The sequence below is a fragment of the Rhagoletis pomonella genome, unplaced genomic scaffold (genome assembly GCF_013731165.1).
Source record: "Rhagoletis pomonella isolate Grant_MI unplaced genomic scaffold, Rhpom_1.0 Rhpom_scaffold_00012, whole genome shotgun sequence".
In the NCBI taxonomy this organism is placed as follows: Eukaryota; Metazoa; Arthropoda; class Insecta; order Diptera; family Tephritidae; genus Rhagoletis; species Rhagoletis pomonella.
This window is the reverse complement of record NW_023458566.1, coordinates 23,693,189-23,715,351: the sequence shown is the minus strand read 5'-3', so window position 1 is coordinate 23,715,351 and position 22,163 is coordinate 23,693,189. Positions and strand designations below refer to the sequence as shown.

Below are 22,163 nucleotides of genomic sequence, written 5' to 3'. Positions count from 1 at the left end.
GTCGTCGTCGTCTTACCAATTTGTAGCTGCTCCTTCTGCGGCAGTCGCAGTGATGTAACAGCATTGTGTTGACAACAAATTCGATTTTAGCACCAGCCGCCAGCAATTATAATAATATGCTTACTTATACAATATTCCAGATTAACTCCCACCAGTTTGTGGTGGCTGTTGTTGTTGTTGTTGATGTTGCATCTACATAAAAAGAATTTACATAATTTCATTTGCTTTGAGCAGACGACATTTGCGTCAGTGGCGAAGTGACGACATGAAGCGTAGTGGAGTGGAGTGAGGGAGGGCTGCTGTGAGATGTTAAATTTGAGCGGGGTTGGCTGAAGTGGTGGCGTTTCGCAGCTTTGAAGAGGTTAAGTGCGTCATTGTTTGAGTTTATGGCATATTGATGGGCGTTGCAGCGACTTTAAAATTGACACGGGCTGGATGCTCGATTCGAATGGGGGATGCGTCGATGAGGCGAGTTGAGGTCACAATTACGCTGTTGCCGCTTCTGGTACGTTTGGTGTGAGATGCCGAAAAGTGCTGGAAAATGATGTTTTTGATTTTGATTATGCAAATTTAAATGTTGGAACAATGTTGGCCACTTACAACACGAGAAAAAAGTACTCACACACTTCCACCGTCATCAAGGTTGTAAGCGGCAACTGTCGCTGTTGTTGTTGTGCTCGCGGGGTGCTGATGGTTGAAAAAAATAAATACATATACATACTTTAATCTTTAAGAAGAAGTTCGTTTACTTCTTGGCTTGGCATTTTTCAAAAGCTAACGGTCTTTAATTTGTTTGTCATACAGAATTTCTATATCTAAGAACCACCAATAATTTTTATTATAATTAAGTAAAGGTAAAAAAAAGCTCCGCTCCGCATCATTAGTGTTTACAGCCACAGCTTGCATACCGCAAAACGTACCGATGGGAATAATTTCACACAGAAACATTCAAAATGGTCAAATATTCTGGGATATTCCCGTTACAAATCGTTAAACAATACAGTTGACTGGATCCGTTGAAGGATGACACAATCTTCTAATTGATGCTGTTACAGTTCAGAGGATTTGTTTTCAAAGTACATAAATGGAGACTCTATTTGCATCCTGTATACAAATAGTCATTCTTATTTCATTGACCAATTAAATTACAAATTCATATGCACATACATACCAAGAAGCAATCGGGGAAAGAGGAGACCTTTCAGGGACATACATAGTTTGCCTATCAACTTTAGACGCTGCCAGATTAGTAAAACAATTGGCGGAAGATACACTCAGTGATGAAATGTAGAAGGGAGCAGCAAAGGAGTTAGGCTTGCTGGTTAGCCCCGAAGTAAAAAGTGCACTCAACACCGCAAGTTGACGCTCTACGCAGTTTCGAAATTCTTGCATATCACCGCAAAATTGTAGACAATTACTTAGCAAATAGAGTGCTAATGTACAATACTGAGGACGGTGTCAAAGAGCATAAACTATCTGCTGGAGTGGCACAAGGATCGATCCGGGCCATAAAAAAAAAAAAAATTTATGAAGATCTGGGAACGAGACATATGTATATAAAAGTAAAAAATCACAGAATATTTTCTGCCCGAAAAAATTTCGTCAAATGTTGTCTCTAATTTTCGCCTTAAAAGGCAGAAAAGCCTACTGGGTCAAAATAATAAGTCAAAATTTAAGTAAAATTTGCTTCTCCTTGGCATATGTATAAATCTCCTACAAACGTTTTAACCGTTACTTTACGCTGAAAAATTTTATGACTTAAGGAGCCGATTTTTCAACGCACGGTTTAATCTGACTCAATTCTTTGCTCGAGTTTAAACTAAAGTTAGCGGATGAAATCTCAGCCAGCTGTTGAACGCGAACGCAACTTACGTCATCTAAGTTCAAACCGGCACTGAAAAACTGACCCTAAGACATTACGATGGCTTACAGGCTAACCTAATATTCGCGGCTTGCGTTTTGGTACGCATGCCGTCGAATTTGTTTTTTTGCGTCACCCGAAATTGACTTGCATGCGTTTGCATTTGATTTCATTGAGCGAAACGTCAAATCAAAATGTCACGCAGAACAAAAATTGGAAATTGAGTTAGCTTCATACGCACGCCGTTCAATTTCGGTTGATCTCATACAAGTTGCATGTGCATGAGAAATTTTTGACAATAAGTTGGCGGCGTGCGTGAATATTATGTTAGCCTGTAAGACGTCTGTGAATCCAGATAAAACGATAATTATGGGACAAAAATTCAGAATGGCCTTGGTTCAATTTTCCAAAGAAGATTCAACTATACCCTAACAAAATCGCAGAAGAGAACGAATTAGAGCGAATAAAAATTTATATCCCTCCTATTCGGTTGTTCTATGTTCTTTGCCTATTTTTGGCGCAAGAGCTCCGAAATAACATGCCTCGATTACTTATTTACGACTATTAAGGGCCATTTTCACTGTGAACAAGTAACTTTGCGGATTTTCAGTACGATGCAGTGTTGCCACGGACAAATTTTTATTCCTACCAAAGTTCCCTGCCAAAACCAACCAAAACCTACCCAATGTTTTGTAAGCTTTTAATTTTTCTTTCAATGCCAAGTTTAATAAAAATCTAAATAAAATAACATTTAGTAAAACTAAAACTCAGCCTTACCCAGTATGCCCGTCCATGATTTAATAATACAAGGTTGGGTAACCTGGCAGTTGTCTCGCTCCCGCATTCTGCCTTAGCCTGTGTTGCCTTCTTTTTTGAATTGTAGAAACTACTACTAAAATACAAGGAGAAATATTGTCTTCGTATAAAAAGTTCAACAGGCAACACTGCCGATATTTTCATCGATTGTTTCGTGGAAATTCATTTTCTTATTGGGCAAATTCAAGTAAGTATGGCAAAAAAATCAAAAATAATGGAAATATTTTGAATTACAACAATAATTTACATATTTATTTGCAGGGTATCGGAGTTATTCATAATTTGTATTCAAAGAGTAGCGTTTTACAACAAGTGCAGCCGTTGCAAGTAAGTTTTGCCGGCTAGGATCCCTGTGTGTCCGTCCACGTATGGCTGGTGCAGAAAATACAAATATTAATAAATATATTCTCTTGTGAAGGTCAGGATCACTTGGGTGTCCGTCCACGTTTGCTGGTGCATGTATTTTTACCACTGCAGCGTTTTGGTTGGTCAAGTGCAGCCTTTGCATATTTACAAGTAAGTATACCACTCCATAAAAGCGAAAGTGGAAATATTAATAAAGATATTTTCTTGTGCTCATTGGGACTGATTGCAGAAAAAAGTCCACAACATTACAAAAATTAACATTTTTAAAAAACGAAATGTAATTAAATTGCGATATTGAAGACATATTTTTAAAGTTTAACCGATATAATGATTAACAAGACTGATTAAAGAAAAAAGTAAAAAACATTCCGCAAAAATTAGATTTTTAAATAACCAAATGTAATTAAATTGCGATATTGAATATATGTATTTTAAATGTAACCAATATAATGATTAGCAAGACTGATTGGAGGAAAAAGTAGAAAACATTACTAAAAAATTTAAATAAAAAAAAAACCAAATGTAATTCTATTTAAGATATTGAACATGTTATCTTTAAACGCAACAAATATAATAATTTTTAAAAGATTAATTTATATGCAGTAAATCAATTGCATCTTTACTATTTGTATAATTCTTCATATAGTCCCTTTGAATAAAGGATTTGTTTGAATTCCATTAATTTTGTTTAATATATACTGGAATTTCAATGAAACCATGGTTTATTTTGAATATTTGGGAACATTTCTTCAAAGATTTCAAAGATTTTTCTTTGGCAAGTATTTTATGTTAATATCCATTTATTTCAATTTTAATATTTATGTGGCCATAAAAAGTTAATTTATTGTCTATTGTGTAGATCAGTGGAATCTTCTTTATATATTTAATTTAATTTGTATACAAAAACGCATTTCAGCACTACCAGACTACTTACTTTTCCTACTACCTTTACACAAAAGGAGATAAAATTAGGGGTATTCTCTGAGTCTTGCAAAGCCCTTGCATGGTGCACAGATTGCACGGATTGCACGGTAAAAACCGGTTTTCGTATGGGACAGCTTTGCAAACCGTGCAATCCGTGCACCGTGCAAGGGCTTTGCAAGACTCAGAGAATACCCCTATTGTTACCCGCTTCTCTTTCCTTCTCAAATGCAACCTTACAAGGCAGTCGATTGACACAAATGTCAATATTTATCCAACCTTGTATTATTGAATCATGCGCCCGTCGTCCATCTTCGATCCGTCGGTGTATTACACTAGGGACCTTTCGCCAGAGAAAATTTTAGAAAATCTTATAAATTTAGCTGAAATAGAAAAATTCATGCATGTTCTGCCGCAAGCAGAGAAATGGAACGCAGAATACCAAAGTTGCCAAACGGAGAAAATTTCGATTCGAGTCGAAATGCAGAATAGGGGTGATTGCATTTTCTGCATTTGATCACTTATCAGTGCTGTTGACAACAGTGTTCAGTGATTCAAAAATTGCATCAAAATTGCACACGAATGATATGTATAAATAACGCGTAAGTAGATGCAATATATGTTTTAAAGTGATATTTTCATATTAATAATATTACATGTAAATTGAATTGTTATTGTTATTGGCTGAGTCTTGAAAATGCGGTTAATGATCGTATAAAAAATAAAACGCGGAGAAAAATTTATATGCCATTTTTAAAAACTGGGTTATATAAAAAGGGGCAAGAAACGGGAAAATCTAAAATGACAAACGGGAAAAAAACATAGAATTGCATGGACAAAAAGGGAATAGGCTCGCCCAAAACCTGGTTCACTGGTTCTGACTTCCATTTTTATTTTATTTTTTTTTGTTCTGACGCCAGCACGTCTCTGCCACTGCAAGCATCCACGCTGTCAAAAGCTGATCAGTTTGTTATTTCTCTTTTCATTTTCGTTTTTAATTTGGATTTTGCTTTTCACTATGGTAAGTTTCGTCGAAGAGTGGTGGAATTGAAAAACTTTGGCGTGGTGGCAGCCGGCATTTCGTCGACGAGTGGTATATTTCCTCGGACAACTCAAAATTTCTGAAGAACAAAAACGGTCGCTGGGAATGCGCCGTCTCATTTATATACGTTCTCTGCTTAAATCTACGAACGCGTAATAGCGACATCTGTCATACCAACGCGATAGATGAATTAACAAAACAGATGCCGCGCTATGCAGCAAAGGTTTGTTCCTTTGTTTTACGATATTAGACTAACGATTTTAGATTAACCCTTAGATACGCAACGAAGCCTGTCAGCCTGTCGGCCGCTCAAATCTGCAAAAAAAATATATTTGGCCTCTGTGATATGTAATAAAAAATAGCCTTTAAACTCAATTTAGTCTAATGTAATTGGTTCAACTTACCAAAAACAAAAAAAAAAACATTTTTGTCACAAACATTTGATGAAGCAACAACACAACTTCCCGGAGAATCATACTCGAAAAATGCCATAAACTTACTCAACGAAATTGAGACTCCTACTATTATTGCAAAAAAAAGGGGAAACATTAACACTTTTTGTTATACATTTTCTACAATCTTTTTTAGACACCTACACGAATTTAACGGCATCCTAAATCAAAAACAGTCACACTTAAAATTTTTCAAAAACTGGAAAAACACTTTTGAGACTTCAGCATTTTTTTGCTTCACCTGAACATTTGGGATATTTTGTATTGTCACTGTTTTTGATTTAGGGTGCGATATAAATGTAGTCATGTGAAAAATAATAGCGACACGACATTATCACCAGTTTTAGCTACATATTTTTCTTTTGTTTGTTTGATGTTTTTTATTTTTAACAAAAAAAAGATCGAATTTCAAACTATGTAGAAAAAATTTAGAAATTAAACAAAATTTTACAAGAGATTTTTTAGTCAATTATTTTTAGAAAAATTCCAATTATGCAGTTTTGTAGGCCATTAAATTCCAGCTTAAGAAAGTGCCAGTTTCAAGTGGCTAAGAATTCGCCTTGATTTTTTTGCAGATGGTATTTTCTTCTATACAAAAAAAAAAAAATGTCGAACATAATTTGCATGAAAAAGAAAGGTCAGTGACTTAATTGGTTTTCGCATGCACTTGGTGGTCAATTATATTAAAAAAAAACATGTTTGTCGACTCAATCGTACGGAAAGTGTCCCAAAAGAACAAAAAAAAAATCGTTCGCTCCTTCGACATAAATCTCATTTACTTCAATAGTGTCATAACTCAAAACAGCTAAGCTCGAGAAAACGGCATTAAAGTTTTTGAAATTACATATCCTCCCATAGTAAAAATGAATAATTTTTTTTTCTTGTGAGATACTGGTAATTGATACAGCTGTGGAGCTTCTACTGTATTATATTTTACTTTAAAAAACTAACAATTACAAATTGGAAAATGTTTTAATTCGTTTTTTGTTAAGAAAAAATATTTTTTCAGTTGGTTGAAATTAATTGAATATACATAACGTTAAAATATTAAAAAGTATTTTATTCAACTACAACACAGCTATGAAATTTTTACACTACATAAAAGAAGGGGTAGCGGTAATCTGCATGCTCAACTCAAACTTTAAATTTTTTGGATTGTGACACTATTGAAGTAAATGAGCTATATATGTATGAGTTTTCATTATGATTTTTATAACGAAGGTACTATCGTAGCCGAGGAAGTTATTGATGGATTCATTAAGCATTCAGTCATACTAATAGAAAAACTTACAACTGCTGTGTCACTTCCATGAGCTAAAGCTTACGAATAGCGTTTAGGCCTTCAACCTAAAGATTTGCATTCTTTTGTGACCCGCCCTAATATTGGCATATATACGTATGCACACACATATACATATGCACACGTACTATCATTAATTCGCGCCGTTAACTGACGGCTCCCGCCGGATAATAACCCTTCGTTAAGTTTCCCCTTAATATCGGTTATTGTCCGGTGGTTCGATTTGAAAATCCCGCAAATTCTTCATGTCTCTTCGGTTTAGCAGATCAACGCGCGCACAGCAGCTACCAGGCCATTCCCGTCCAAAGGTATTCAAATATTTTGTTATTCCACATTATATATGTATATACATATATCTATATTGAAATAAATCGACTCTTTACTGAATTTATCATTAACATCGAAATATCTTGGTTCTATTCAAGAATAGAAGAACACGTGCCATTTTATCATAAAATATTTAGCTGGCCAACCGCAAATAAATAATCCCTATAAAGATTATTTTACATTTTAATCTCTATAAACTCAAGTACTATATTCAGCTCAAAAAAATTCTATGCACCGCGTTTTTTTTTAACTCCAGAGTTTTATTGATTCCTGTACAATTCTAATTGTTTGACTTATGCGGTTTTTTAAATTACCGATTAAATTTTTGGCTAAACCGTACAAATTCTTATTGAAACACATCTTTTTATTCTTGGGTTTGGTAGATATTATCCATGGAACAGAAATTCTACCGCCTACATCTCTGGTATCCAAGTAAATGAATGCCAACAGTGCCATTTATCCTTTGCGGCTAAAGGAGAAATTAAAACCATTTACGTTTGTATCTTCCATGTAAAATATATATTTTTTTATTGATTTTTAAATGTTTTTTTTTTGTTTTGCCCATAGAAGTATAAATACGTTAGAATTCTTCAGAAATATTGTGAAATATGCAATGCTATTATTTTATGAAGCGAACCTTTTACGAAATGTTCGCTTTATTCAGCATTTATTGTACGCTAAGAATATGTAAGTAAGTATACGTTGAATAGAAAATTATCAATTACTATAGAACCATAATTCAAGTAACTAAATTTAAGATAATTACTAAGAATAAGTTTTTTTGTTATTTTTGTTGTTTTGAATTAGAATTAACTCTTTTTTAAAATTGAGCTTTCAACACAATTACGATGCAAAATAACATATATGCCAGTATGTTGTGTGTAACCAACACACATATGTATGTATGTATATAAAAGTGCAAATCAACTACTAACCTAAAACGAGTTTCGGTTGCTGCACCTATTAATATAATAGAAAAGGAATTTTAGCGATTACTGCAAAAAAACAAAAACAGCTTGAATTTGTGGGCATTGGGCGTCCAAAGTAAAATGTCCGACATCGACGGATCGGCAATTCAAAATATTTATGTATGTATGTATGTAGTTATATAGCTTCCATGCCAGATGGACGGAGTCCCATTCATAGCTTTCTGCTGTCAATTTCAATCATTTCATAAGGAACATTTATTGGATGAACATTTTTCAACCATTTTGTTGGCGTTGTATTTCAGGCACTTTAGTGTTTTCGAAACAAAAAAGTCGCTGCTGTATATATAAAATATTATCAAATCTGTAATTTTCAGAGATTTATTTATTATCCAACTGAATACAAGATATCATTTTGGCTCTCTCGCTATACTTTTGTCGCATTGCTTCGTATCAAAAGATATTGCGGAGCTTGTTTCTAGGGAAATTGCGTGTGTTCTTTCGTAGTAATCGTTATTGCAATAATTCGAACAACTTTCATTCCTATTCCTGTATTTGCTACATCAACAACTAATCCCTTGTTGATATTTTCTGTTATCGGTAGTACTTGCAACTATATAAGTATACTCATTCACCAATGTTCGATAGAACTCAAGGTCCATATAATTATGCCGGGCGTATGTGCCACTACTTTTCGCAGTCGCAATACATAGCTTAGAGTGATTGGTGTTGGTGCTATTTTGTACCGTAATCCGTAATTGCGAATCATTGGTTACATTTTGTTTTTGTAATGTACCGTTATCCAATGCATTTTTTGCAGTTTCCTTTTCTATTTAACGAATGAATACCTTTACGATCTAAATAAATAAAATGCCATCCCCATAAAAATAAATGTTTTGTCATCGCTTTTAGTTTGCCTATCTTTCAACAACTATGCGATGCACCTCTGTTGACAGCGCGAAGTTTAACTCCAAAGGAGAAGTTGATTAGGCTTTTATCCATGATATGTTAAAATACTGCGCTTCACGGGCATCTGCTTCAGCGATTCCTTAAGTCCTTAACTTGCGCCTCTGATGCGTGTATTAGGACATGCAAACATATTAATCGGCTATCAGTTAGTTACATTAATTCCTACACTCCCCCTAAAAGCAACCATATTGGCAACCGCGCGTCTTCGATACACGTTCGCAACGTAGAGCTCTTACTTATAAATGCATATTTGCAGTTTATCTGGTGGTTGATTTGCTTGACGCGAACTTTGCGTTACCACGGTGTGTGTCTGCACTGCTGGCGGCGCATGCGGAAGCATTTGAGGTGCTGCTAGCAGTCGATTCAAATTGGTGGCGGACCACGAATATAACGGAGTTGAGGCGTGAAACTCATTGACAGGTTGTTGAGGTTGTCGCAGCAATTGGGCTGCATGAGGCAGGCGGCGCACAGGAAGGTGATCAAGGCCAGTTGCACAGGCACAGCTGCTTTGGCGATGCGCCAAGTCCAGCTATTATGAGGATGCTTGTCGTCATCCTTGTCGTCTGCTTCGTCCATGTCGAACTCAAGATCTGGATCGTCTGCCGGGTCGCCAGAGTCTGGCGCACCAGCAGCCAGTTTGGTACCCACCACTTTACAAGTCGAAGCCGATGCGTTAGCTGATGTGGAGGCATTGCTGTTGTCGGCGTCTGTATTGGATCCGTTGGAATTCTTATTCTGCCTGCGACGTCCGTTTCTTCTGGGGGACGCATTTTCTTTAGCAGCACATTCCTGCTCTTTCGTTGCACTGCTTCTCCTGCCTCCTGCATGTCCGTTCGCCTTTACTATTTCACCGGCAGTATTTCGTACACTGCTATCCATTTCTTCTCCACCAGGTACTTGAAGTTGATGTGCTTCTGCTTGCTGTAGCTGCTGTTGGACTTTCTTATTTTGATGTGTAGCTGCTGTGCGCACAATTAAGTCGCGACAGGTGTTCTGCAAGTTCTTGAGCTCTGCCTCGGCGGACTCCATACGCACTGCAATGGACTTCATCGCTTCGCTGCCGGGGGCCAAAGCCAACTCCAACTGCTTTACTAGACGCCGCAAGACACCAAGTCGACGCTCACGCTCCGATAGCCCGCCATCAGAAGTGGCACCACCGTCGGAAATCCCTGAGTCTGAAAGCGAGCCGTTGGAAGCGGTGAATTTTGCAATGTGCAAGATATGGTTGGGATCCAGATGTTCCTGTACCGCAGTAAGCTGAGAAAAGCGATATATTAATAAAATTCGAGTCAACGTCACTAGAGGACGTACTTACCTGTTCTTGGCTAACATTTACGCGCTCTGAAAGTAGTTTGGCGACAACCTTAACATTCTGCGCCAGCTCTACTGGGCTGGCTTGGCCCTTGTCCAACGCACCCTCGAGCCCCTTTAATGTGCCGCGATCCTGGCCGAGCGCTTGCTGGAACTCATACAAGCCATTCTCCAACTGCCGCCAAGCGATCAGTGAATTCGTTAGCGTCTCCAGTTGAGTATTTATCCTAACGAAGACAAAGGCATAAAGAAATTACAATTAGTTTTTTATGATTGACTTAGGCTTCCACAGCAGATATATGTATCAGTGTGATACCTTGCGTCAGCATCGTCCCAGGCGCTGTACATGTCGCTCACTTCGTTCTTCAAATGTTTGTGGAATTCATTTTCCGAATTGATTAGTGTGTGTATATCCAACACTTTGGCACCCTTACCAGCGGTACTAGTGCCAATGGAAGTGGTCATAGTGGCGGTGCCAACGATTGCGTTATTTGCTGCCCCGTTGCCAAAATCGATTGCCACAGTTGTGGTATTTTCTTTAAGCGTTCCGGTTACATCACCTCCAGCGGCGAATGAATTGTTTCGATCGTCCGCGTGCTCAATGGCCACTTTTTCAGCAGCTGCTTTCAATTCCTCCTCCATTAATACATTCTGTAGGCGTCTTTCCTGGCGCGTTAGCCAACTGTGCACGCTGGCATTCAGGCGAAGCATATTTGTGCGGTAATTTTGCAACTCCGTTTTTTCACTCTACAAATACGCAAAAATAAGTCAGTACTCTTATTACATACATATGCTAGCCAGTGCGATTCGCTTACCTTTAGAGCCTCAATTGCGACTTGGATCTGTGGTTCTGTGTCCAATAGTTCAAATGTACTCTTGTTGCCCAACTTGTTCAGCGCGTGCTTGAGAATGATCATCTCCTCTTGCATTTTACGTGCGGATGCAGCATTTTCGCTCCAGCCCAATAGGTCCTCCCAAGCAGCTAATAAATCTGAAATTAAACAAAAAATGTACGTGCCAGTTTATTCATTTTATGAGTTCAGATGCCTCATGTCAAGCAACTATCCCATCAACTAAATGACCAGCGAAGCGCGTCGAAGTGAATAAAGTGATTCAACGGTTCTCCGACACGAAACTGTAACGCACCAGTTACGCTACCCACCGGACAGACTGCGGTGCTTAATGCTTAGGCAGTTAAACAAATTGGAAATTGTATTTGATTGTAGAGAAGAGTGTATTTAAAATTTAAAATATGCACATGCATACATTCTTATATATATACCCTGCAAAAGTCGCGACTACTCTATGCAAACATGTAAGGAGTACTACAAAACTAACCGAAATGCATATCAAAAATGTGGTCAAATTAACATTGCGATGTCCTAGGGCAGGACCATATACTGCAGCTCCGCATTACGTTAGAGCAGCACAAAACAACTCCATGGAGTAAACCGCCTACCTCGGCAACACAACACTCCAATAAACATAGTGGAGTGATTACGATCGTTAAAACACGATCAATGATCGGATAACAATAAGCAGGCATGGTCCAACGATATTTGCAGGGTACATACACATACATATCGTCGATGTTCCCATCGTCCAGTCTCACGGCGCTCAATTTTTACTGGAGAGCGAAAAAACAGTTGCCTTGAGAGGCGATATTTTCTGTAGCTATTATTTTATAAATTTCGATGCCTGGTGTTCAGGGTTACCAAATCTCATTTTTGTCACAACGGCGATTTAGGCGGTACTTGAACATTGGCAGATATTTACTTTCACACCATTACTATGGCAAACTGCCTTTAACCTGCTTTAGAGTATCTTCATCTGGCGAAGTTAAAACATCGCAGGTACTATCTGGGTTAAATTGCACTGCATACTTTCGCCTTTTAAAATTCATTCTAAAATCGGAAAATTTGGATTGCCTACCACAATAAACCCCGAAAATTAGATACACCTTTATTGATCTTAGCAACATGTTTTTAAGAGTGGTCTTAAAAATACAGTATGCAAATTTTTATATTTGTTTCTATACATAAAATGTATGTGGGACGTTCCTTTCGATGATGTTAAAACAAATTTTGAACATTTACAATAAATCAGTATTTTCACATATGTAGGTGGCTTACCATAAGTCCGCGTATGTTTTATTGTTTTCACATATTTCCCTTAATGTATAGATACACAAAAAAATATTTCTTCTTCTTATTCGAAATTAATTTTCTCTTTTCCCCTGGACACATAAAATATAATCAGTGTATTCATATAAACGCTTAAATGCCTCGTAACTGTGTAAACCTCGTAAATAAACGTTTAGATGAATTTATATAATATTTTTGTAATCCAAAGTATTTCCGAATAGAATCCCGTTTCGAAAACCGAGTGGTATCTAGTCACAAAAGTTAAGAGTTAAAACATGTACATACATGCATGGATATGTGGTTATGAATGCTGGCCCGTATGTAGTATATCTATGTAAATATGATTGTAAACTTGGTGCCTCTATTATTTAAATTATGGCGAGGGCCAAAATGAACAACTAAAATTCGATGAAACTCAGCGGGAAAAGTAGCGATTACGACCGCACCTTGCGAAAACCAAAAGCCCACTGGTAGCCTTTAATTCAGCTGCACTTGAATGGAGCTGTGTGCAGTCGATTGTGCAACGCACAACACCCTGTCGCCGCGCCCACCTGCATCTCTGGCCATGAAAACGACAAGCACTGGGCGAACACAGATTGCCAGCTGTAGGTATTGACGAAGAGAAGTGAGCCCAATGCCAAGTCGCTAACCAACCAGCAACCAAATTTGGTTGCTTGCTGGCGACATTGGAGCGCATTCGAGCAGGCATAGGCGGAGCAGGTAAGCAGGTAGGCAGCTAGGCGCGCACGTCGAACCCAGATGACGATTTGCACAGTTAAGTTAACTTAACAGGAATTTCGTTGGCGCTCACACAAGGCCACTGCCATACACGGGGTTCGATGCTCGCACGCATTTTCGTTTAATTGCCAGTTGTTGGTGCTGCTGCATGCCGCGCCAAACCGAACCAACGTTCATGCAGCGAAGAAATCGACACAGGGGGGAGAGAGGAAGAAAAAGGTAAGTTTTATTTATTTTTTTTTGCCGATTTTCGTGTAATTATTCGCGCCAGTGACTTCAGTTGACTCAATAGCGTGAAACGTAGCCATGTTGTTGTTGCTATTGTTGAAGTGGTTACTACTAATTGCAGCGCCAATGACGGTACCACAGAGTTGCTTGAAGGTTTTGATTAAAATGCTGCTCGTCTAATTGTGGGCTTTCTTTTCAATTCGGCCTCCTCTATATTGCAATAATTTGAATGCTCATTTAAGCAATAAATCAGGGTATAGTTATACATATCGTCACCTTAAATGCAAAAGGACGTAACAACATCGTAACTGGAATGGAAAAAGTCGGGACAAATATTTTTTATTTTCATAAAATGATGTGGGAGTTGTAATCCGATGAAATCCATCATATCAAAGTGTGAATTTTGAATATTTTATTAGTTACGACTTTTTGCATTACAGTGACGATGTTTGTTACCTCTTTTTGCATTTCAAGTGACTATAGGTGCGTTCGACAAGTCAAAAATTTGTAATAGTTTTTCCAAATTTTTACGGGATGGCGTTCGATAACGACAAAAAATTATCCCACACACAAAAATTGAGAGAGCAAGCGTTCATTTTGTACTGGCAAAATTTTAGTCAGCAAAAATTATCCAACACGAAAACATATGATCACAAAATATATGGTTGCAATTTTTGTAAACAAACAAAAATGCATTTTCCGAGTTTTGGTATTTATATGCTTTTTGGCTGCCTGCTATGTGACTTTATGATAGCGCCAAATAGTTTTTACTTCTAGAAGTGTTCCTGGCCAACATTGAACGTTCACTTTCCTTTTTTCTTCTATGGAGGCAACATGAATTTCAGTTTGTTTACAAATAAAACATAAACAAAGTCAGCAAAACATTTGAAGGACTGCCAGAGATTTAATTAAAAAAAATGGTGTGTCACACTTTGTTTGTTTTTGGTGTTATGCGCTGGCGTCACTGGGTATTTTTAAACGCTGACTTTCCCTTTGCGTAATTTCAAAATCCAAAGCTAGTGAACTCGTATCTGTTATGAGCGTCGATTTGCCAACGCACGGCTACGGAAGCTGTTCCGCTTGAGTCGGAAGTAAAAATCGGAGTATTTATCAGCAACAAACTCTGCCACGCCACCAGTACACACAAGGGAACACGATAAAAGACGCAGAGTTGTTGCAAGAAGCATCAATGGGCAAATTTATCAGTTTTGAGTTATTGGGTTGACTTGATTAACCTTTGGATGTTCTACGTTATACCAAAACCCAGAATACCATGCGTACACAGGGAAAGCACATATTTTATAATTTCACTTGCATAAATGTAGAGTTAAGTCTCGCAAAAAAAAAAAAACTTTCAAACTTGATTTCCCAAAATTTTCATTTTTAGACATTCATGTTTCTAGCATACGAGCGACGATATGTACATGCGTGCGTGCGTACATTTGTAGATATGGCTTGTTTATCAAAAGTCAATGCACTTTCTGCAAAATATATTGATGTTTGGCTTTTATAACATCTATGTAAATATGTATGATTAGCTAAGTGTGCGCTTACTAGATAGCAAGCAACAACTAGTTCAAGCAGATGCCTAAGCAGTTTGTAGTGTTATAACTAGGAAAACGTAAACAAACGTGAGTATTAGACAGCTTCATTATATGAACATACATACATACATATATATATATATATATATTTGTATTTGTATATGTATGTATGTACATCAATGCAATACCAACAAACATATGCGTGTATAGATGGCAGATTTGTAATTTCATTCACATTTGTGGTCTACTTCAAGGTTATTTGTTCATATTAGATTCATTATATTGTCATATATACATACATACATACATATATGTATATGTAGAAATGCGTGTTCTACATATGAAAATCAGATTTTCTGTTCGAGGAGAAACCCGTTTGTCAATTATATAAACTTTCGAATATATCGGCATTTAATTTTCAACGAACTGTGACTGTTCACTTTTTAATACAAAAACTGTTGAAATAGAACAAATCAAACGCGAATTTCGTTGTAAGCCGTCCGGCCGCCGAAAAAATCCGGGCCCGTTGCTAAATACAGCTATGGACATATAAATGGCACAATTGTTTAAGTTAATATTTTTAATAGCCAAATCTAAAAGTTTATTCCTCGCATCTAATAATTATACAAACTCAAGTTCGAATTCAAGAATAAAACCAAAAATTATGAAAATGTGAAAAAAGAGGGAAAATCGAGTTAAAGCTGTGTTTTTATCCAGATTTTTCTGTACAAACATTTCAATCGTTAATATTATGTACTGTAGAATTTATTTCTAATGACTGCTTTACATCTACGATTCATACTCTCGACGAGTTTTTGACAGTTGATTTTAGGTATGGCATACCAAGCTTCCTGAACGGCAGACCAAAGATAGTCCAAATATTTTTATTTTTTTATATTTTTTTTTGCAATTTCAATCTTGACTTCATTCCCTAGACATTTTGAAACACCACATGGAACCATATGCCTTCAATAGAATGCCAATTAAATTGAAATTCCTCTAAACTAGTCAAGCATTGGTTTAGTGCAGAGAAGATCGACGTTTTAGATTGGCCAGCCCAGAGCCAATTGAAAACCTATGTATTGAAAATTGTAGATTTTCCATTTACCCGTACGAGCGACCTTATGCCATGCCAGGAAAATGCACCCCCAACCATAATGTTTCCTCCCCCGTGCTTGGCCGTATTCTGGGTGAAAACTGGATGTTATTCTTGGCGTATGGGACGATGAACAAATATTATTCCATCTGGTCCTATCCTGTTGATTTCGTTTGGTCACTCCACAGCACGATTTTCCAAAAATATAGGCCTTTTTCTCTCTAATGGACTCTGGCGAAGTTCAATCGCTTTGAATTTTAATTTTTTTTTTTTTTGACAGTAGTGGCTTTTTTTTCGAAATGCGCCCAAACATGTTTGCTTCATTTAACCGTCTTCTGACAAGCCTGGCGGATATTATTATTGCAATTGTAGTATGTTTTCCTGATACCATGTTCCAATCCTTTTTTTCTCAAAACACTTCTAATATGAAAAATTATCCAGCTATGAAAATATCCTGCACTTCTATTGAAGTTTCGCGGGAAATGCGTATGCAAAGTAACTTGCGCCATTTATGTGTAGTGGACACAAATTTAGCATTGCTTACACAAAATTGATAACGGTAAACAAGCCAAACCTAACGGGATATTTGGGCGCCGTAAATGTAACTGATATTGCGGCACCAAGCTGGATGCGCAAATTTTACATTATGATCAACTTTCAGTTGAAAAATTACAATATTTAGTTCAATCTAATTTTGTGCCATTTATGTGTCCTTAGCTGGCGCATGGAAAATCTAGACCAAAGCTGTTTACTGGTGAGATTAAAGACTTCAATGTGACTGCTGCAGTTTTATCCGATTTACGAAGTTACGCATAGATTTCTTCACGGTCATGCTCGGAAATTAACTGAGCGACTAGCAAATATTTGGCGACTTCAGAACGTGGGGGAAACCTATCTATGTTTCCTCAGCCAAGCCAGATTGACGGTTGTTTTGACCAGCATGGAAATCATGTGTACTTAATAAACGCTCCCGTATTTATTAAAATTTAGCAAAATATTATAACTTTATCTTCCAACTTAATTTTCGGAGACATCCGGGCCCTTTGAAAATCCGGCAGCTGTTTGATGCATTATTGCCATTTAATTAACCCTGAACTACTCGCACGGCTATAACCACACAACTTGTCGCATGTGGCCTACAGCGACTCCAATTTGTTAAGGCAAATATAAAGGTTTGATATTAAGAAATAAAATATTCAAATAGTTATTCTGGGAGTATATTATTTGAACTATAACTCACGAAAAAACACAACTAAAATTAACTAGAAGCCCCTCATAGAAAAATTATGAAATATCAGTAGGACCCATTAACCACTTCAAACTTCCAATTTATTATACCAAAATTTAATTGGCAATGAATTTTTAGAATTATTCTAAATTTCGTACAAAGTTTGAATTTTGATTAACATGATTTTCGTTGTAAATCGTTGTGACACGAAATAGTTAACATGAAACATGTTGTGCTACTGATTCAAAAATGTTTACCGTGTTCAGAAGATGATCGAGATGTCGTTGACGATGAGCTCGCTGAGAGCATTTCTGAGATGTCTGTTTGCACTGCGACGTTGACTTTCATTTTCAGTTAGTTAGCTTTCTTATGTATACATACATATGTACATCTATGCATATAAATTGTGTGTACATACATATATAGCTGGCACTCTCAATGCGAACCTTTAGACTAGCGCGAGTACTTGCTCGCTCTAATATGTCTTATTATTATTGTTGTTTTTATTTTATTAGACGTATAGGGCAAAAGAATACCAACCACATGGCCTTTTATTCCAAATTCTTAAGAGGCTTGCTTAAGGTGTCTGCTCGAGCACTTCTTCTTTTCTTATCAACTTTTTCAAATACACTTTGCTGTTTAAATATTTATGCTTGTACATGATCTGCATTCATCACCTGAACTCAATGTGCGTATGTAAGCATGTATGTACATATGTATGTACGAATGCAAGATTACAGTTCCATCTTCAGCGAATATGGGCCAAACATATTTGGTTATGCATAAATATGCTGGCTCACTTTCGTTTGCATGCGTTTGTTATGCACAAATATGTGAATCTTTTTTGTTTGTTTGTTGTTGCCACCATACGAATACAGGTAAACAACAAAGTCTTCATGCCAAAGTCAAATTCAATTTTTATTCACACGAACATCCCCGCATTTGTCATTTACTTAGATCACACACTTTTCGTGGGGATGACGTCGCCTCAATAGTAAGTAAATAGTAAGCAAATGGGGTTGTTTCTCTGCGATTCTGCGCTGTCAGAATTACTTAGTGTTGCTTTAATTTACGTTACTGATGTCACTACGAATTTCGACTTAGCACGGAATATTGTATTATTTAAAGGTACGAGTTAATATCACAGAATTTTTCAATTTAAATGAACAGATTTGAGATTCTTTAGTTTCGCTGCGCAATGTTATTTTTTAACTGCCAAATGACCTGATTTTTCGTCGTTTTTGTCGATGCCCAAACAAACAAACGGTTTCAGACAGACAATGGTGGTGGCCCGCGACAATCAACCACTTTGCTAACAAGAGTAGCACACACTGACGGAATTGGGTCGCACAGCAAGCAAAGTGCTTCTACACCATTCTCAACGATTTCGGTTACTCACGCGGCAGAGCTGTTGCGCAGCAGTTGCCCCCAAACTTAAAAACAGATTAACTTGCAAGCACTTTTCAGTGTAAAGAAAACCCCTCCACATATTGCAAAGAAAATTCAACAACAACATTAAAACGTAGTCTTCGCAAAACAACGGCTAAGCACTTATTATATGTATGTATGTATGTATGTGTAAGTAAACAAATAGACATATTCACATGCCCCTGAACATAACATTTACAACATAAACCTACAGTGCTAACACAATAACAAACCTATGTATGTATATATGTGAACTGTAGTTTTACGCACTGCTAAATAACATTTAAATGGAGCTTTTGTGGCTAGCGCCAAAAAGCGAAGAGCTTCTAGACAAAAGAGAAACAGAGTTCTCTTATCCAAGCAAAGGAGCGAGTTTTCTCTTTTGTATTAAAATGACATCGCAATCTCATAAATAAAAATGTATATGTATGTACATTAGGGTGGTCCAAAAAAAACTACCCTTGTTTTTTATTTAAAAATATTTAGAGGTCGCTTAAAGCGTTCAAAAACAATTTTTCGTAGAAATGGTATAGAATCATTGAAAATATATATTATTCAATAGGCAAGAGACTTTAAGGAATAATACCCAATTGCTCGTTAAATGCGCGCTACCACTGTGAAGGCCCTGGGTTCAAGCCCAGTTTCGGAACATCAAAAATAAAAAATATTTTTTTTCTAATAGCGGTCGCCACTCAGCGGGCAGTGACAGACCTCTGAGGGTATATCTGCCATGGAAATAGCTGCTCACAAAAATACAATCGCCGTTCGGAGTCGGCGTAAAACTGCAGGTCCCTCCGCTTTGTGTGACAACATAAAGACGCACGCCACAAGTCAGAGGATAATCTCGGCCAAACGCTAACATATGTGTAAGCGCCAATCTATTATTATTATTAATATTAAATATTTTTTTTTTAATATTAATCTTTTTTATGGGTCCCACAAAAACCCCAAAAATTCAATTGGGAATTATTCTTAGAAGTCTTCGGAAGAGAGATAGATTTTGCCGATTGAAACATATTTAGGGGATTTACAAGACGTGTTAACCGTCGTAAAATCTTAAGCTTAAAATTTGTTTATGTAAAATAATGAGTAAACTTTCAGACCACCCTAATATAATATGCCAGCTTTGGTAATTTATTTTATTGGACAGTTTAATGGAAATTGCTTTCGAAGCTTTACTTATTGCCACTGTTAAGCTTTTATTTATGACATACATACAAATATATATGGATGTGTATAAAGCCTACATAAATGTAATTTTGTATATTTGTATATAAGTGTTTACGTATGAGTGTATATACTAGTTATATAGGCGCCTGGCATTGAACGGATTAAAACTAAAATTCTATTAACGCAACAAAAAAAGATACAAAAGAGCAGAAAGAAGTGCGATGGAAGGCCGCTGTTTCTACAAACATCATACAAATATTTTTGCCAATTATAGTATTTTGTTTACCGCTGCTTTCCACTTTTTGCTGATACATATTGCGCAATGGAGTTGGAATAAGAAATTTAAATTAAAAAAAACAAAAACAAACACCCTTCGCTTGCTTATTTGTTTATGAACTCAACAGTGAAACAGCAGTTGCCAAAATTTGGCAATAAATTAAACTGAAGTGCTGTTTTTGTATTTAATTAGTTACGTCATTCTTTAAAAATAAAAATACATATATTCCCAGCGCAATAACAAGCGCGCAGCTATAAAGGGGGCAAGTGCATATCGTCGTTTAAAGTACAAAACCGCGTATCAACATAATGCAAAACCTCGTATGTAAAGTTGCATAAACTATTTTGTAGAGAGTAAAAACACTCATATTTCAAAATGGTTCCCTCTTTTATAAAGCAACCGTTTTTTTGGCTAGTATATTTCAGGGCGAATGGCTAAGGCTTGAGCCAAGAGCTTCGGTGAGTAAATCAAATTTTTAGCAAAACAAGTCAGTTACGCGGTTTTGCAGAACGACGATACGCGGTTTTGTACACTTTAAACGATGACATGTAAATTGTTGATAGCATAATTTAAGACAATTTAAGTTCTTACTATACTTTTTTCTTTTATCTTAAACAAATTTGCACCTTTTTGCATTTTACACCACAAATTACAAAATATATCCCCTTTATTCAATGCGCACACAATCACCACCCGTTCTGGCAACGGACTCTTTTGAGGCCAAACCGATGGCGCAGCGCAGTGTAAACAATTGAGTATGATGAGTCGTTGTATTCTTTGAACTGATAAAAACTGATAAAAATGTTGATTGCTCACTCGAGTGAAGTTACAGATATTAGGATGGTACTCATATCTGAGTGTTTACAAGTTATCTATTACACCAAAGTCAATTCAAGTGTTAGTCTTATAAAAATATTCGAAATGCTAAACAAATAGTTTTTAGTTTCTGTTCAGTTTTTGTTGTCGTTAATTTGTTCAAAACAGTGAAAACTACAAGACATATTTACATAAGTATATAAGAAGTACAGGTGTGTGCCCTTTACCCTATCATAGCTTTTTGAGTTAGTTTAGTTCTTTAGTATTTTGGTACATACATATATGTAAGTTCATAATAATAGTTATGCAGATGAAAGTAATGAGCTAATTCACTAGTTGTACATTTGACAATACACATGGAAAATGAAACAAGCACTACGATGATTAAACTAAACGAGTAAAGTAATAATCTAACTAGAAAACAAAACTACATACGAACATAAAAATCAAACGCGTGAAATAATCAGTTTTCAAAATATTTAACATCTTTATTGGTAGAAAATAAAAGATAGTATGATATAAAAGTTTGATAAATTCGTAATATGCTTGTCAAATGCATAACAGTTAACTCACTATTTGTAAATCTATATTGGCTCGCCTCTCTAACAAATCTATGTATTTGTATCTTATGCAATACTGCAAAAACAATACCGATTATAGCAACTTACATATGTATATATGAAGAATGTATACATGCGTGGGAATGTAAAAATAATACATTTGTTTAGTTTTAAAAACCATAAGGTCACAAAGTATTCACAAATTCTAAAGATGTAATAGAGGTGCGCTGCTGGCGGGCGATGTTTTTTGTTATTTAAAAAAATCTTTTGAAAAATGGCACGCTACAGTTGGCTAATGAGTACAAGCTCTTTAGCGTGCTTACAAGAAAGCGGTAAAGCGTAAAGTACATCAGCATATTACTAACGTCCGCTAAAAAGTCTATTGTCCGCGCTATGAATCGTGTAATGGGCGCACACTTGCAATCGAGGTGAATACAAATAGCCAACTCACCTTTAGTCTGGCCGGCACACTGTGCAGAGAGCACCGTGCCAGGCGGACCACGGAGTACGGCCTCCAGACAACGTATATTGTCACGGCAAGTGCTGATGATCTCCGTCTGGAATTGAAAGTAAACGATTACACATTACATTAGATATGTGGCACCCTGTTCTACTCCTTTCTAACATCCCATGTAAATTTGTA

At 36.6% G+C, this 22,163-nt stretch overlaps 2 protein-coding genes across 6 annotated transcripts in view; one reads left to right on the top strand and one right to left on the bottom strand.

Annotated features, from left to right (window-relative positions):
* Positions 1 to 22,163, top strand: part of LOC118748161 — a 59,761-nt gene that overhangs the window by 16,497 nt on the left and 21,101 nt on the right. The gene's annotated exons all lie outside the window — the stretch shown is intronic.
* LOC118748163 overlaps positions 7,630 to 22,163 on the bottom strand; it is an 18,677-nt gene continuing 4,143 nt past the window's right edge. For 3 of the 4 annotated variants that reach the window (XM_036482502.1, XM_036482504.1, XM_036482505.1), the window contains 5 exons: positions 21,972 to 22,077; positions 11,107 to 11,282; positions 10,608 to 11,038; positions 10,296 to 10,518; positions 7,630 to 10,237 (listed from right to left, as the gene is read on the bottom strand). In XM_036482502.1, the coding sequence (XP_036338395.1) occupies positions 9,344 to 10,237; positions 10,296 to 10,518; positions 10,608 to 11,038; positions 11,107 to 11,282; positions 21,972 to 22,077 (1,830 nt within the window). In that variant the 3' untranslated portion in view covers positions 7,630 to 9,343. Of the gene's footprint in view, positions 10,238 to 10,295; positions 10,519 to 10,607; positions 11,039 to 11,106; positions 11,283 to 17,526; positions 18,488 to 21,971; positions 22,078 to 22,163 lie in introns of those variants that run through there. The other variant, XM_036482506.1, reaches the window with a different exon arrangement.